The 16660-nt window shown below is 41.6% G+C and overlaps 1 protein-coding gene and 1 pseudogene across 2 annotated transcripts; both read left to right on the top strand.

The window, feature by feature from the left end:
- Nucleotides 1-2859: 2859 nt before the first annotated feature.
- LOC113580406 (GTPase IMAP family member 9-like) lies at nucleotides 2860-4616 on the top strand (annotated as a pseudogene).
- Nucleotides 4617-7297: 2681 nt separating this feature from the next.
- On the top strand, nucleotides 7298-16437 carry bmerb1 (bMERB domain containing 1). Of its 2 annotated transcripts, XM_027014010.3 has the most exons (6): nucleotides 7298-7562; nucleotides 11331-11451; nucleotides 13623-13696; nucleotides 14634-14748; nucleotides 15439-15521; nucleotides 15917-16437. In XM_027014010.3, the coding sequence occupies exons 1-6, from the start codon at nucleotides 7475-7477 to the stop codon at nucleotides 16033-16035; spliced, it is 600 nt and encodes a 199-aa protein (XP_026869811.1). In that variant the 5' UTR covers nucleotides 7298-7474; the 3' UTR covers nucleotides 16036-16437. The 2 variants fall into 2 exon arrangements, with proteins under 2 accessions (XP_026869811.1, XP_081566590.1); XM_081710464.1 differs by lacking the exons at nucleotides 7298-7562; nucleotides 11331-11451 and adding an exon at nucleotides 12946-13502.
- Nucleotides 16438-16660: the final 223 nt, after the last annotated feature.

Consider the following 16660-nt stretch of genomic DNA (forward strand, 5'->3'; position numbering starts at 1 on the left):
TTATATGCGAGTGCTGTTGTTTATCATATGTTATTAAATGTTTGTACGTCCTGCTCATTGTCTTGGGCCATTAAAAGTTGCTTGTTTTTATTTATGCATCAGCAGGTCAAAGGAAGAAAGCTATTGATTGAAAGCTTTAGAGTTTGTTTGTGCTTGGCAAATCTCCTGTTTCTGACTTTGATTAGATACAGCACAGTTTAACCTGTTAACCCCTCCAAAAATATTTTTTCAAAAATGGGAAACTTGCAGCATATGTTTTGTGCATTTTATTCTTTCAACATTTTGTAAGTACTTGACAGTGCAGCAATACAACCCATAACATTTTATGCAGGTTTACCATTTTAATGAGGATCTGGGTTGAAAAACTGTTAACCTATCCTTTAACACTGACTTTGCACTTCTGGCTTGGTAGCATTTGTGTTAACCGATTTTGTTTTTCTTCCATGTACAGATGTACTTTCACTTTAAAGTTTCTTAATAAGATTTCAAATTTTAAGTGAAAATCATTTGGTGGTCAGAATTCTCAACCGTTTCAGCACAGACATAGCAAGCAGATTCTCAGCAACAGCTCCAGGTTGGTACCTGATGATATCAAAGTATATTACAGCTCAGTCAATATAGTAGGACTGTGTTGGTTTGCAGACTATGCTGTGTTTTGTTTTTCTGAAGGGGGTGTTATGCCGCTGTGTAGGCAGTGAATTCGCAGTCCAGGAGTGTAACACCCCCCGCCCCCCATCATGTGTGAGACCTGTGGGAGGCGGGGGGGGGACCACACACACAAAAACAGATTCCAGCATACCTTAAACTCTCCACAAGGTGTCAGCAATCACATTCTCTATACCTTTATGAATTATCTTGAGAGGAAATTCCTGTGTGATCATTGACCATCATGAATCGTTGGTTAGAGTTACACATCTGGTTTAACATCAAAGATTATGATCAGTATAAACAGTGATTAAATCTGAACTACCGTCAAGATAAACTTCAAAGTTTTGTAGAGCAAAAGGGCTTCTTTCTCAATGGTACTATACTATATAAACGGTACACGGGTATTCAAACCAGTGGTCTCATTCGGTGGTGGTGGCTCTGAACCAATAGTGGCTTTGCCAATTGGTTTACTAATCGAAGGACCTGCAGTCTCGCTACATGGGGTTGAGTAAAAGACGGTTTTGTGTGTTAACATAAATTTATCTGCTAATGAGGCTGCAGGAGACAAATTATCTACCTTTTTCTTAATCATAAAAAAAAACAACATTTTATCTGGACAACAGTGTTGAAATTCTTCCAATATAATCAGCTCTTTAAGCTGTTCGAAAGTAGTCACTCCACTCGCTGCACACCATTTCTCAAACAACCATACTTCTCTCTGGCAAATTCCACAACTTTAGCTGGGCATGTGTGTGTGTGTGTGTGTGTGTGTGTGTGTGTGTGTGTGTGTGTGTGTGTGTGTGTGTGTGTTTCTGAACTTCTGGCAATAGGCGTCTGGCACCAATTCATAAGCTTTCAAAATAGTAGACTTTACCAAGTCATAATCTAAACCCTGTCCACAGTCAAAGAAGAGCATACTTCCTATGCTTTACCTGTAAGTTTGCATTGTAAAAGCAAAGATCAAATGCTAGGTGGCCAGTTGAGTGTGGTAGCAATGCATTCAAAAATAGGGAAATACACATCAACTTCATGTTCCCTAAATACTGGCACCAACCAGATATGCCGACTTACATCAAACATTGCATTTTCTGGAGCAGGAATAGCTGGACGAACCATTTCACTGGAGGAGCGAGGCTTAGGAACTGGAGCTCTGGCATGCGTGGAAGAAACTTGCTGGTGAGACCACTTCCTGAGGAAGAAAGACTTTTCCAAGCCCATACTCATTCTCATTAAGGCAGTCTCTTTTTCAGCCTCCACCTGAACCCCCTGCACTCAGAGTATTTCCGTCTCATGCTCCTGTCCTTTGATTTCCAGCTCAAATTCTTTTAATCTTATTTCCAACATAGGCTCCCTCCCAAAGTCCATGGCCAACGTGCCTGCAGAGCCAGTCTTAGCCTCCACTGTTTCTGCGCTCTGAGCTGAGTCAGCGGCAATACCTGGAAAACTGCCTCTACGAGGAATGACCCTCTCATTGGCTAAGCATGCCTCCAACATCAACTTGATCTCCCTCTTAGGAGCAGAACGAGGCACTACCACATCATAGAAGTCAGTTATGAAAAGCACGTCAACCTTACGGCATTTATCAAACTGCTCAGTAGTGGGACGAACAGTAAACTCGGCCAGGTCAAAAGTAGACATGGCCCACAGTCACAAAACCACAAAAGGTGCCCCACCAAAAAAAAAAAAAAAAAAAAAAAAACACTAGCCAAACAAAGACCAAACCAACCAAACCAAAGACAGTGAACAGCAAAACCCCAGCCCCCAAAGAAAAAGAAAGAAGGAACAAAACTGAGGACGAGCCCCCAATTCTGTTACAACCCTGTCTAGGCGGTGAGGTCGCAACAGCACTGTGAAAATACTGGTAGCAGGATGGTATGTGGAATGATTAATCACTGGAATGAACTGGCAGATGAGGTGAAATTGTGTATTTAAATGGTGAACACACACACACACACACACAAAACACTGAATAACCAGGAGTGGCTAGTTGCCAACAAAAACAACTAACAACTAACTACACTTTACAGGAGAAAAATAAAATACAATCCTACACCAACTCCCTGACAATAAACAGACTATAACCCCAAACCCAAACAAACAGGCACCACTCCCTACAATCAGAACATATAAACATACACAAAAACCTTTCATCTATCACAGGGATTACAATAATAAACAAAACACAGGGAATGCTCACATACAGAGCTACACATGTACAAGCTAGCTACAGATATCACAAAACAAGGTAAGCACAGCAAAGATTACAAACTCACAAATCATCACCAATACAAGAATGAGTTTGGAAAAGTCTTCCTCCTGCAGGGTCCTTATATAAGCCATAACAATCACTCAAGGAAGGATAGGGCCAGCAACGAGGTGCACAGACAGTCCCAAATCCCGAACTGTACCAGGAGCACACTGCAGCAGTCCAGGAGTGTAACAGGGTCCACCTCCTTCTTTAGAATACAGGACTGTGCTCCTCAGAAAGTTGGAGCTGGGAAGAGCAAAGTGGCCAGAGCCCTCCTGGGAGGCAATAAGCCTAAAAGAGAGAGTGGACTGTGCATTTTACACGAGGGAGAGGCTGAAGGAAGGAGGATCTGTGTGGTGAACACACCAGGATGGGATGGGGTCTCCACAGAACGCACATCAGAGAGAATTAAAAATGAAATCATCAGAGGTGTGACCCTGTGCCCTCCAGGACCCCATGCTTTAATTCTGGTGTTACCCATATGAAACCTCAGTTCTATGCCTTCCACAAAGGAGCTGAAAACAGCAAGCCAGCACATGGAGCTGCTGTCTCAGAGGGTCTGGAGACACACTATGGTGTTGTTTATCTGTGATGAGGAAATTACGGAATCCACATTCACAGACAGCTTTCAGAAAGCAAGTAAACTACTGGAGAAATGTGGGAGCAGGTACTATGTTCTAAGCAGTGGCGACCATCAATCGCAAATCCCTGGACTTCTTGAGGAAATAGATAAAATGGTGAAAGAAAACTGTGGTGATTTTTTCTTACCAGAGGTTTATTACAACTTGATCCAGAGCCAAATTCCACATGATCTTACAGAGATTAAAACAATGTATGAGTACAGAGAGGAACAGCTGAAACAGGAGTTTCGGAAAAGAACCAATGCATGTGAGAATCAGACAGCAGAGGAGCCTGAACTTAGGAATAGACGTGGAAGTATGGAGCAGCCTCCTAAATGTAAGTATAATTAAATAGATAAGTCCACTGGTCCTGTTACACCTTATTTGGGTTCCATTTTACTGGGCCAGAGCACAATTTGGTGTTTTTCCTGGTTACAAACATCTGATTCATCCCTTTACCCCCTCTTATTTTGATTTTTTACAGTGAATGAAGGTGACCAGACAGTGGATACTGTGGCTATCAAGAACAAGCATCAGAATGAGATGCTAAAACCAGCAGCAATAGTGATAGTGATGGCTGTCATCGGTGCTCTGATTGGATCTGTGTCAGGGTCTGCAATTGGAGTAGTGGGGGCAAGTGTGAAATCAAGTATTTACATTTCCACCACAACAGGCATGTTGGAACGTACACATAATAACATTATTTATTATAGTTGATTGAGTATATTAAAAATATTTTCATAAAATTACTTTTTTAATTCATTAATTAGAATATGGTGTATATAGCCCTTTGTGTCCCTATATGTATTCTGTTGTGCTCATATTCATTTCCTTTTTTAATAAATGTATATATGGAAAACATTTTTTGACCTTATACACATAACTAAGCTCACTGTCTTCCATAACCACTTTGGAGTTCCAGGCCAGTGTTTTACATGTTTTTAAATATCCTAAATAAAGCAAAAGAGAGAATAAACACACCCGACTCCCACCCCATGGTTGTTGGACATGTTGGATCTACTCTCTACATGTTCTCTACATAACTGTGGCCGGTCACACCATAGAACGATGTTGCAGATGACGTTGAAGCTTGTACCTAGTCAGAACAGTATTCTTCCAGGTTCTTATTTGCAAGGTTCCCCCAATACGGAAGAAGATCGCTGTCAAACCGGCTTAAGTTAAGGTCTTATGATCTTAGCTAATGATAGTTCTGATACAGGAAATAATAAAACTAAATAATTTTAGCAACGCAGGCTACTTTGTCACATGTTTCTCCATTACAGAGAGATTTGTTCTGTAATGGTGGTGCTTCAGAAGTTACTGCTTGACCAGACCTTGACCGCGCCACTGGCCACTAGCGTGTTCCACACAGGTCAGTCACAGAACTGCTAGAATACAAGAGGAGAGTCCAAGTTAACTGGTAACATAATATTATATATATATATATATATATATATATATATATATATATATATATATATATAATTTCTCTCTCTGCACCCCTGTTTTTCTTTTTTCAGTTTGGACAGAGCACTCTCAACCATTTCACTGCGAGTTATACTGTGTATGACTATGTATGTGATAAATAAACCAAACTTGAACTTCATATTATGACCTTTTTGTTAAAGTGATATATGAATGGGTATGTGAATATTAGCTAAATAATTTGTTCACATTGTAGCCTATTATAGGTTTTCATACATTTCTCTAATTGGTGTTTCAAAGGTTAACCTTAGAAGGTAAAGATAAGAGGCTAGTATAAAAATTATGTTAAACAACACTAGGATCACAGGAAACAAAGCAACAAAGAGCAGTTATGCTCCAAATTCCCATCCTGCAAGTATATTTTTGGGCCAAGAATGAATTCTGAAAAATATATGGAAAGGTTCAGTCCTCAAGTTGTCCAAGTGCTCCCTCACTCACAGCTCATCAGCTTTGCCCTGCTGCCCACATACGTATTCACCAGCTTCACAGGCTGCTGTGCTTTCTTCAATAGAAGAAGTTTCCAAACCATGCTTACCCACATGTCTGTTCTGTTGTAGCCTCCAGCACACCTGAGGCAACACAAACTACTGCATGTTTAGAGTTTTCCTTATTCTGTTGTTCAATATTCAAGACCTCTGACTGACCTGAATCAGTAGTTGGTTAGTACAGAATTTAATACTAAATTCTCTCTGTATCTCTCTAATTTGTATCATAGAAGTGTGTTTCACATACAGAAAACATTTCTTAGTCCAGCGCAGCAGGATAAAAAACAATTTTGATTCAAGATGTATTTGCCTCTGTAGTGAAACTTGCAGAAGTAAAATGCACTTTATAAGGGTAACATTTATTAATGAACGTACACATTCTGAGTGGAGTATTAAGACTCATTTGTAAATAAAGGCTCCCTGTACTGTATGGTTAGTTGGGTTTTCATTGCACCAGTTCAGAGAGCCATAGTACTGCAGAGATTAGAAGGTTTTTCATTAACTTAATAAATTCCATAAATTAGTTGAATAAATCACTTAAAATATTAAATGCTAACTTTTTGTGTTTTTCCAGGATCCGGTTTTAAATAGTTTCTGCACAGAACATTATCTGTTGTCTACTATATATTTTATCAATTATTTCAGCTTGTCACTTTATATAAGATTCATGAAAAGAAGGCCGATAGTTTGTTTTAGGTGTTATAGAATGCCATGACTTTTGAACAGACCACGTGAGTACACAAACTGATACAGTAAAATGTAAAAAAAACTACACAAATTATTCTAGATTTGCAAAATTTGCAGAGTCTTACCTTTTGGTGGCAAAACGTTTGGTGGATTCAAATACATATTTTCTAAGGAAGGTTTAGTGATTTGGTTGTTTTGCTGCTAATCACTTTTTCCAAAAAAAAAAAAAGGGTTTAGCTACACTGATATGCTTGATATGTAGGTTTTAGACATTGATCCATCAGTAGATATCCACAGACCACAGAAAACAGTTTTTGATATGCTTTCAAAATGTTGCTCAACTTCTGTAAACATATACTGTACAGTGTTACTGCTGTCCTACTGATTTGTTGTTAAATGTAGGTCCAGGCAGTTCTAAACACACATACCTACAGCATTTAGCTGATGCTTTTATCCAAAGCTACTTACAATTATGACTGAGTACAGCTTGAGCAATTGAGGGTTAATGGCCTTGCTCAGGGGAACCAGCAACCTTCCAATTACAAGTCAAGTACCCAAACCACTGAGCTACCACTGCCCCATCAGCCTGAGCTACCACTTCACCTTATTTAACCCTTCATATGAACAAGATTCTACTGCATTTGTACATATTATTACATAATAATATTAATAATAACATTACAGTTGTAAAATATAACATGGTCTAGTAAAATCTTAACAGTCATATTTAAATTTTAACTGTATTATATTGCTTTTGTATTACAGTGTTTTTTCCTTTAAACTACAGTAATCAGTACATTCTACTAAGAAATGTTTCTTTTAACAAATCCTTACTTTAAAATGAACAGTTGTGTTTTCATTAGTATTTTAATATAGTATACTGTAAACATTGCTTCTTTGTGTTTCGATTTTGACTTTTTAAATCAATATTTGTACATTGATTACGCTCCTGCAACGACATAAATTTACAGGACAACTGTTTGCGTTGTAGTTGGTAAAATGCTTTGGGTACGATATGCCTACTGTTGTGTTTTGTTGCTGTCCTGATACGTGGCGGCCTACATCGCGCTCCTTACTGCGCATGCGCGCTGCATCCCTTACAAGTATACGGTAGCTCGGCAGACGTCAGGTTTTGGTTCCATATCAGTGAGAAAGAGGATGCACAGTACCACGGCTCAGCGGAGCTTCGGCGGAACCGACTCAGCTTGAGCAGAACAACAGCTGATTGAAAAATACACTGTTCTTTAATTATACATCGATCATACTTCGAGTACAGACAGCTCGAAAAATCGGTAGCGGCTATGGAATTAAAGAAGTCTATTTCGGACACCGAGAAGACGCTGAGAAGCTACGGCGCGGTGCGGGAGACGGACTGGAGCGCAGACAAAGGTGAGCGTGATTGGGATACTGTATATCACATATAGGCGTGATTTAATAAATAGCTTTGCCGAGGAATTGGAAAAGAATCTTACAACTATTCTGAGTAAAGTAAAACATAACCCAATACTTTCCAGAATTACATCCTTTTGTCACGCGGTCTATATACAGTGATTTATAGCTAGCTACTTTAGAAAAACCAATTCCTGCTACTAGATTCTGGTACATATGCCAGTGCGCTACGGTTGAGAAGGCTGTGCTGTGCTGTGCTGTCAGATAACTGTGCTGTACTGTCAGATAGCATGCTGATAGGCATGAGGTTTTCTTTGCTTACAGTAATTCCAGCAGACGCTCTTATCGTAGGTATACACGTGGAAGTGTCATTAAAGCTGCTTGAAGAGTCCCGGTTAGGAGTAAACATCCGCTTTGAAGAAGGAACATTACCGCTTTCCTCTTAATCAGTCAAATTCGATTCCTGCTCAGTCATGTCTCGTATCTCATTTATGAAAGTTTTTTCGTGTGCATGTGTGTTGCATTTACGCAGGAATAATACAACTGAAGTACCCAAAATTACGCAATTACATTACCTCAGACAAAGAAATAAACAAACAAAATTAGCCAAGTCCTTTATACTTTTACAATTGTATTAAACTTAAATCATTTTTAATGTTTATTGTAATTTTGTGATGGTTCTTGCTGTGTGGAATGTAATGTTTTTTTAATATAACAATCACACAATTTCCTCTCTGAGAATAAATAAAGGAATCAATCAATCAACCGTTTAATCAAACAAACAAGCCCACTCTTCGAGTCTCTGCAATGCAGAGTTTAGTTTTTGTTGCTCCAAAACATCTCAAACTTGCTTCAAAACATCTCAAAAATCACTCAGACAGTGACAGAAAGAGTGCAGGGTGTATTCAGGAGAAACCCTGAACACACTCTGTACTGTGGACTACAAAACTGGCTGTCCTGGACTGAGATTGAAGCACACTGGTTGGCGCCAGTGTTTCTTTTTATTTGATGGTGTGCGATTCTCGAGTTGAGCTCACGCAGCAATAGCAGTGAGCTGAGCCCTTCTCTGGAAGGAGAGAAGGAGCTAGCTCTATTTTTAGCGGTTAGCTCTAGCTCTATTCAGCCCAAACACAGGGGCATGTACTCGCTTTACAGATTGGACTTCGCAGATCAGAGCAGCTAGGCTGGATGCTGCTGCATTGTTTAATGGTGACATTAAATGTTTTAATGGTGACGATAACAGCATGCAGTGAACAAGGTGCGAGTTACCTATGCGGACTTAAACGAATTAACTGACTTGTTTCGTGTTTATGCCCCTCACTGTTTTGATGACAACCAGCAGGAACCACATGAAAACACTAATCAGAGGAACCATGGCCCTCCAGTCTACATGCCTCTCCTTATGCTACTGACACACACCTGAAACAAACACTATTCTGCATGGCTTTGCATTCTTGAAGAGCTTTATTTATATCAGCTAGTCACAGGAGCCTTCCTTTATTTATAGACATGAAGTACAGAGAGTCAGGTGATATGCTGGCTTTAAAAATGTGATTCTAGCAATACAAACCAACAGCATGCCTCATGTCCGGTTAATGAATGAATACTAAATGAAAAATGGTAAAATGGTACACTTGAGAAAAGCTCTCCTGCCACATAAAAGCCTTCATTGCCTTACACTCCGGACTGGCAGCTTGTGCTTTATCAGGTCCATCAAGTTGTTTGGTTCAGTGTGTGACCAGACGCAACCACAGCTTGGCGTCAGCAACATGTCCGGCGAGCCTTGTTATCGGGACTCTATTAGAAGCCGGCGATCAGTTGGGAGCAGCTGCCGCACGCGCAGCTGTTTGCGTGGGATGTGGGAATCATTAAAGTGCAGGAGCACTGGTGGCTCAGCCTGATCCTGTGACCACAGAACCACTGATGAACAGAGGGAGAGAGAGAGAAATAAGGGAAACACATACTGATCATCTGATTATTTTCGGTTGACCTTGGTACAATATAGGCAGAGCCTTAGTCCCACTGGTCTGCATCTTCAAGGTCTGCATGAACAAACCTTGGGTCCAGGGGTGATGCTATAGGCTTGGTGTGACACATCATTGCGCACACACATTAAAGCTCTCACAGTGGAAAGAGTGTTTCTTGTTCCACATCGTCTCCGTGCATGATCCCCTGCCTGCAACCACTGCAGGTCCGGCTTGGTGATGCACTGTGTGAGTCATCGGGTGCCTTGCTGGTGGTGCTAAAATATGCATGCTTCCATCGCTCCCACCAACGGCCCAGGGACTTGTGGGGTGGTGGGGGGAAGGCTGTATTTTATCGGTCAGCTTCATCCAGCACAGCACTAGCTATGTTTCTAGGGGGGAAAAAAGAGCATGTACTCTTGCCATTTAGAAGGCAGGAGAGGAGGCATCTGTCTCAGTTCCGGATGGTCTACCAGTAGTGCAGTCAGGCAACAGGAACACCAGCATGCCTACTTCCCACGGATGGTGGTGTGGTTACCAGCGCGCTGCCCGTGATCCGGCTCGCTTCCTCTGTGATCTCGAGCAGCACGAGTTCCGCTGCTTGTCTACAGGCGGTGCCTCCCTGGTCTCCATCCCCTGAGGCCAATTATGAAGTTTCTGCTCTACTAGGTTTACTTCAAGAGACAAGATAACTATGGCCATGATGGGGCTTCTGACAGTCAAAGCTAGGAACAGCATTAAATTACAGTATAGCTGATCAGTCAACCCTAAGAACAGCCATTAAATGATGGGCTTGTGTGTAGGACTTCATTTGGCTGGGCAGTGAATCTCTCCAAGTGCTTCTGTTGAAGTGGAATTAAATGGCTTTGTTGTGGGCCCCTCTGACAAAACTAATGAAAAGATTGGTGCTCGTTAACTCCCCATTTTGCTAAAAGATGGGCATTTTTGTAATGGGCTTGCATTACTGCACCACCAGACTACAGTTAATAAAAATGTGCTGTCTTAGACTACCTGTCACAGATACTCAAAAGATTTTAGAGCTTTTTTTCCCTCTTAATCATACCTCTCATTCTTAAGGGAGTATCATGGTGTTGCTCACTGGCTGTAAGGCTGTAATTATATACTTAGCCAAGACAATGTGAAATGCTTGTCTTAAGTTATTCCTATTGCTATGCAAAAAAACAAACAAAACAATAACCACTTTTGTTCAAAATATATTTAATATGCTCTAAGCAGTGTGGTGACTGAGATGGTTGGTTTGATATAGAACTGGGGCGAGGCTGTATTAGCCTTCTCGGCACACGTAGCGCTCCAGTTGGACGAATTACGTGGCACACTTTGATGCTGCATTCGTTCACATCACAGCATTGTAGCTCGCAAGCAGCAGATTGGAACACACTCTCATAACAGTAACCTGCTCTGCCTCAAACACCCCTGTTCCCAACACACACTTGAAGCTTCGCACACGCACTGTAGCCTTGCTGATGGGTGTGTTTTTATGCTTCTGAGTGTATGATGCTCTCAGACTGAAAGAGTCAAAGCACGGCAGCTTAAAAATTCCCCTGCTCTGGCACACCTGATTATATTCTTAAAATGATGAGCTGATTAAACTGCTGATTACACTGTTCAGCTGAACATGATATGTTGGAACACTCATACCCAAAAACCCACTAATCATTCCAGCACACTCACACAAACAGATTCACATGCATCCTCTGTCCATGCCAAAGCGCACCGTCATTCTCTCTCTCACACACACACACTTTAATGCACGTATACTGTCCGTGTCCGCTCCCCCCTACAGGTCAGATGAACTTGTCCATGGCAGAGATGGCTCCTGATGAGGTGGAGCTGGAGATGGAGATGGCCAGGATTCAGCGACTCAGGGAACTGCTTGTTAGGCGGGAGTCCGAGCTGCGTTTCATGTGAGGAATACGAACCACCGCGTTCAAGCTGCCTGAGTGTCTGTGTGTATGGTAATCTTAATATTTGATAACTGAGTGAAAGTGAACGCACGCCTTCTTCCTTTGAACCTTCACCAGGGCTGCGGGAACCCAGTCCTCCATAAACTGCTCCTATAAGCCCTGTAACTTTCTAAGACACAAATATTATGTTTACTTACATGATGCACAAATCCAAGGCTACAGTGTAAGCAAAGAATCTCATTTAACATGTTTAAAAAAAAAAAAAGAAAAAAAAAATCAAAACAAAAGCAAGATGATGGAAATTGGAGTGTGATGCATTAACTTGATACTGCATTTATTTAAAGAAACACATTTATATAAATGTTTTATTTATTTAAGTGGAGGGAAGCCTTTGGTGGTTACGTACAATCATGCATCCTAACAGCAGGGTGTGTGTGTGTGTATGTGCAGACATCATATGATGTTATTCACAGGGTACGTATGGGAACATGGGCCTGTGCTCTTGCACTACTGCTTTTCTGCGACTTCAGTCAAATACATTTGTCGGAACTTCCAATTCAATTAATTACATCCTCCCGTGGAGCGGAGATAGAGGTTCAATCACATCAGACTGACCAGTTCATGGCAGTGGTGCTGAACTGGGATGTGGGGGGGGGGGGGGGGGTCGTGAGGGTCACAGAACCCTGGTGCAGGCCATGCACGTTTACAGGGGTGTGAAGTAAATTCAACTTGGCAGATGGACCATCAATGCATCACTCGGTGCTGCGGAGTGCCAACACAGACACACCCTCGTGCGCGTATACACACACACACACACACACACACACACGTACGTACGTACGTACGTACTTGCTGAAATACGTGCACACGCACACACACTCTCACGCACGTGCGTGCGTGCACACACCACAAACAGCAAGCAGATGGAGGAGCACAGCGTGGAGGCTGCGGGATGCAGTGGGAGTGGACAAGAGAAAAAAGAAAGGCAGAAAGAGAAAGAATGCGTAAGGGCGAGAGGCTGAGGAAAATGGAAACTGGAAAGAGTGTGAAAGACAGGAGAGGCAGACAGAAGAGGCTGAACATACAGAGAAGGAGAGAAAGTGACAGAGGGGGGAAAGATAGAAGCTAGAGGAAAAAACAAAAAAGGGAAAGAAAGAGGTGGATGAGTCATCTGCTGCTCTGTATCACAGAGGATTAAAGTCCCTGGTAGCCATCACTGCGTCAGTTGAGGGGTAGAGGGTGGGCTTTGAAGGAATGAGGGAAAACAAGAAACAGAAGGGAGGGGGAGAAAAAGGGAAAGTGAACTAAATGACAAGTAAGGGAGAAAAGGGGAGTCAATCTCCCATGCGATCTTCCTAGCAGAGCAGAGGCTAAATCTGAGATTGGAGCAGTCATTATAAGGCCGTCATCCGCGCTGAGAGATGGCTGGAGGACACTGGGTGCTCAGACGTCATGAGTTAACCATCTAATCTCCACACTCACCCTCCAGCCAAGGTTCACACCTAGCATGACAAGTTATAGGTCTGACAATTAGGTAGCTCCCCAATATTTAAGAATTCTACTATGGAATTGTTTTTTGTTATTATTAATTTGTAGTAGTGGTAATAGTTTTATTATTGTTATTAATAATATACCACTGTCTAATGGTCATGATGAGGTTATCGTTACCATTTTGTACCACCAATTTCCACGCGAACAGATCACACCTTTAGTTAATGGTTGGTGTCTGGGGGAGTGTTTGTGAAAAGCTGAAGAGGAGGAGCCTTCAGTGAGGCTGTTCTGGGAGTTTTCTGCATTGTGTTAGAAGACCTGACCCTCTTTTGTTGAAGAGCCAAGGGTGGAGTTTAAGAGTAATGGAGAACAGGGAAAAAGACTGGGAGATGGCCCCTGAAACTAACAGTGGCCATGGGAATATGTTTGGATAGAAATAAGCTAGAGGGGAGGGGTTTCATGCTCCCTCCCTTCAATTATTGCAGAACTCCATTTATTGGGGAATATAAAAAAATGTACCTCTGCGTTTCAGGGAAACAAGATCAGCACCATCAGAACAGGCAATGGCACATACATCAGTCCTAACTCAAACACAAGCCTTTGTAATAAAATGTAAACAAAATTGTGCACAAGAGAAAGCAAAATGCTGTTAATCAAAAACAACCTGCTTTTGTGTGCAGGATGGATGACATACAGCTGTGCAAAGACATCATGGCCCTGAAACAGGAGCTTCGTAAGATTGTGGCAGTGCCAGGTATACCCTCACACCTGGGACATGCGCCCGAGTCACACATTTCCAGCGCTGGGACGACTGTCTTCTCATTTTGCCTTTGTTCCATCTTTTCTTGGCCACAGCTGAGAACAGTTTAGAAGGTGCCATTGTTAACACATAGCACTTGCTCTTTTCAACTTTGCTGTAATGCTGCCAAAATACACAGAGTCGCTGACTGAGATGAGGGGAGAAGGTGAGTATGTGGACAAACCTGGAAATGAAGAACAGTAGCAAGTTCTCAAACAGTCTGGCACGTAACACACACACACACTAATTATATATATATATATATATATATATATATATATATATATATATATATATAAAAATATAAGTGTGTGTGTCTGTCAGTAAGATCTGTGGAGCATAAATGTGTCAGAGGTCAAGAGAAAAAGGTGAGAGTGGAGAACCTTGTTTGTGTGCACACCTGACTTCATAGCTATGAGATGCTTATAGGATTAAGTTCTCTCAGAAAGGAAATGGCTGATCTGGTATTTCCTCGATGCTCTTTCCCTGTACCTCCCACTGCTCCTCGGGTAACAGAGAAACCCAGCAAATCCAAGAAGAAAGTGTGGATATTTGGAGTGCAATCATTTCATGAACAAATTCCCTCAATTTTCTTAATTCAATTTGTGCAAAACCATTAATGCAAGAAACGATTTGATTATAAAGCATACCAAATTCCTAATCTATGCAGAACCATATGTTCCTTTTAGTCATCAGTTTTGTTATTCTGTAAATTAAAACATTTGGTCCTTGATGCTTAGCACAGTAATCATTATGTGTGGGTCTCTAGCTTCTCAGTCCTGACAAAGGAAATGTGAGTGGGGAAACCCACACCTGAACGGCCACTATGCTGTGTCTGAAATCTTCCAAGCATGTATCAGAGTTTAACTGTTCCGTGTCTCCGTCTTATCAGAAAAGGAGAAGAACAAGAAGCACCGGCAGAAGGAGGAGGAGCTGATACAGAAAATCCAGAAGCTGGTGGAGAAAAGGGACTTTCTGGTTGACGACGCCGAGGTGGAAAGACTGAGGTGTGGAAGGGAGAGCAGGAGTGATGCCGGAGAATAGAACTGGAGAGGGGAAGGACCATGAAAGGGGTGGTAACTGCAGAGGGGATGGGAACAGGAAGGAACAGGAAGTACTGATGATTTATGTGCCAGGAACAAGGAGCATGCACATGGCCACACGTAGACCAAAGCTCTTTTATGGCCAACAGGAAGATCAGTGTAACCTTTATGTACACAAACAGTATATTCAGCTAAATCATTTATCCCCAAGAGTCTTAATTCTTTGCCATAGCACCAAGAACATATGTAAAACTTTACTAAAAACATTAATTTACAAATCATTAACAGGCTAAACAAAAGTACAGTGTAGTACTGAAGTTGCAGGCTGTTTCTCTTAATTGTATCATAACTCCTACTATCCATTTATCACAAAGGAAAAGGGATGAAAAAGTTCTGTGTTTCTCTGAGAATATGGAAGCTCATTAGTGGTGTGTCAGAGCGAGATCTCTCATCAACACCTCAGTGATTCAGTGGTAGCAGTGACACTGCTTTGAGTCAAACACCTTTGTACTTTTTTTTTTTTCCTCTCCTCATTGCTCTGACCCTTTCTTCCTCTCTTTTCATCTCAATACGACTCCCTCATCACCCTTGATTCTTTCCCCGCTTTCGTCCGCTCACCTGCGGCTCCTCTCCAACCCTCGCTCCTCTCTGCAGGGAACAGGAGGAGGACAAGGAGATGGCAGAGTTCCTCAGGCTGAAACTCACACCCCTGGACAAACTGGCCAGAGTGGCACAGAGTGAGTCCTTCCACAGGAGCCCCGCCCCCAGTCTCACGCACACTCATTCAGGTCTCGCTGCCATCTGCAGTCCTTTCTGCAGAGACCCAGGGAACGTATTTTAAAGTATTAAGATTATATGACACTAGTGTTCTATGAAACATAAAAAAGGAACTAATGTGGTTTTTGAATGGGGCCAAATGTTATGGGTGATGTGAAAATTATCAAGATCATTTTGACATTTGAGAAGACGACATCCTTGGAATAAGAGGCTTACTGTGGCTTAAGTAGATATGTGGTCAGACATGAGAGAGAAAACTAATTTTCATGCTGTGTGCAATTGACAATGTGTTTTCCAATTAGTTTTTAACACAACTGTTGGCCTTTGACGAAACCTCCTTGTGCTTCTTTTCTAGGTCCACGGAAAGTAAAAAAGTCAACTCCAGAGCCTCCCCCAAACAAGCCCTCCATTACCAAGACCAGCATAGCTATTATAAAGGACTGCTGTGGAACCACACAGTGTGCCATTATGTAAAAACCCTCCCCCTTTCTCTTAAGGCTACAGTCAGTCTGTTTCAGGAAAAGAAAAAAAAAGATTCTTCTATCTCGGGTTAAACAGGTTGGTGCAGCCATTTTTTCCCCCTCTTCCCATAGCAGATGTGGTGGCACCTTTAAATTGACTAGCACATTTTAGAAGTGCTAACCCCCCCCATTTATTGCTGTATGTTATGTGGATGAAAAAAATATTTAAAGTGATCACTGAATCTTGAATTGAAATGTCCCAGTCAGGCCAAAGAACTCTAGAAATTCTAGAGTTTTCACCAACTGCTTGAATTTCAGAAACTCTGTTGTATGCTAGGACTCACTTGACAGAGAAATCTAGAATTCCACTGGTGTAGTTATGATTCATAAATAAAAGTTGGAAGCCAAGGAATAATCTTTTATTCTGTAGTCAGTGAACACTGATGAGAGAATTAACATGAAAAGGCTTTTTCCAAGTGTTGGCTGGTCTAGAATGATTTTACTCAACCCAACCCACTAATCAATCAATCTCAGAACATGTCCTTCACATAGAGAATGGTGGTTCAAATTGAGCTTTTCTTGATATAAAGCATGTAAAACCAGTTTCTGGGATTTATGCATGGACCTACACTAGAGGA

The sequence above is a fragment of the Electrophorus electricus genome, chromosome 3, assembly GCF_041902795.1.
Source record: "Electrophorus electricus isolate QZ-2024a chromosome 3, ASM4190279v1, whole genome shotgun sequence".
In the NCBI taxonomy this organism is placed as follows: domain Eukaryota; kingdom Metazoa; phylum Chordata; class Actinopteri; order Gymnotiformes; family Gymnotidae; genus Electrophorus; species Electrophorus electricus.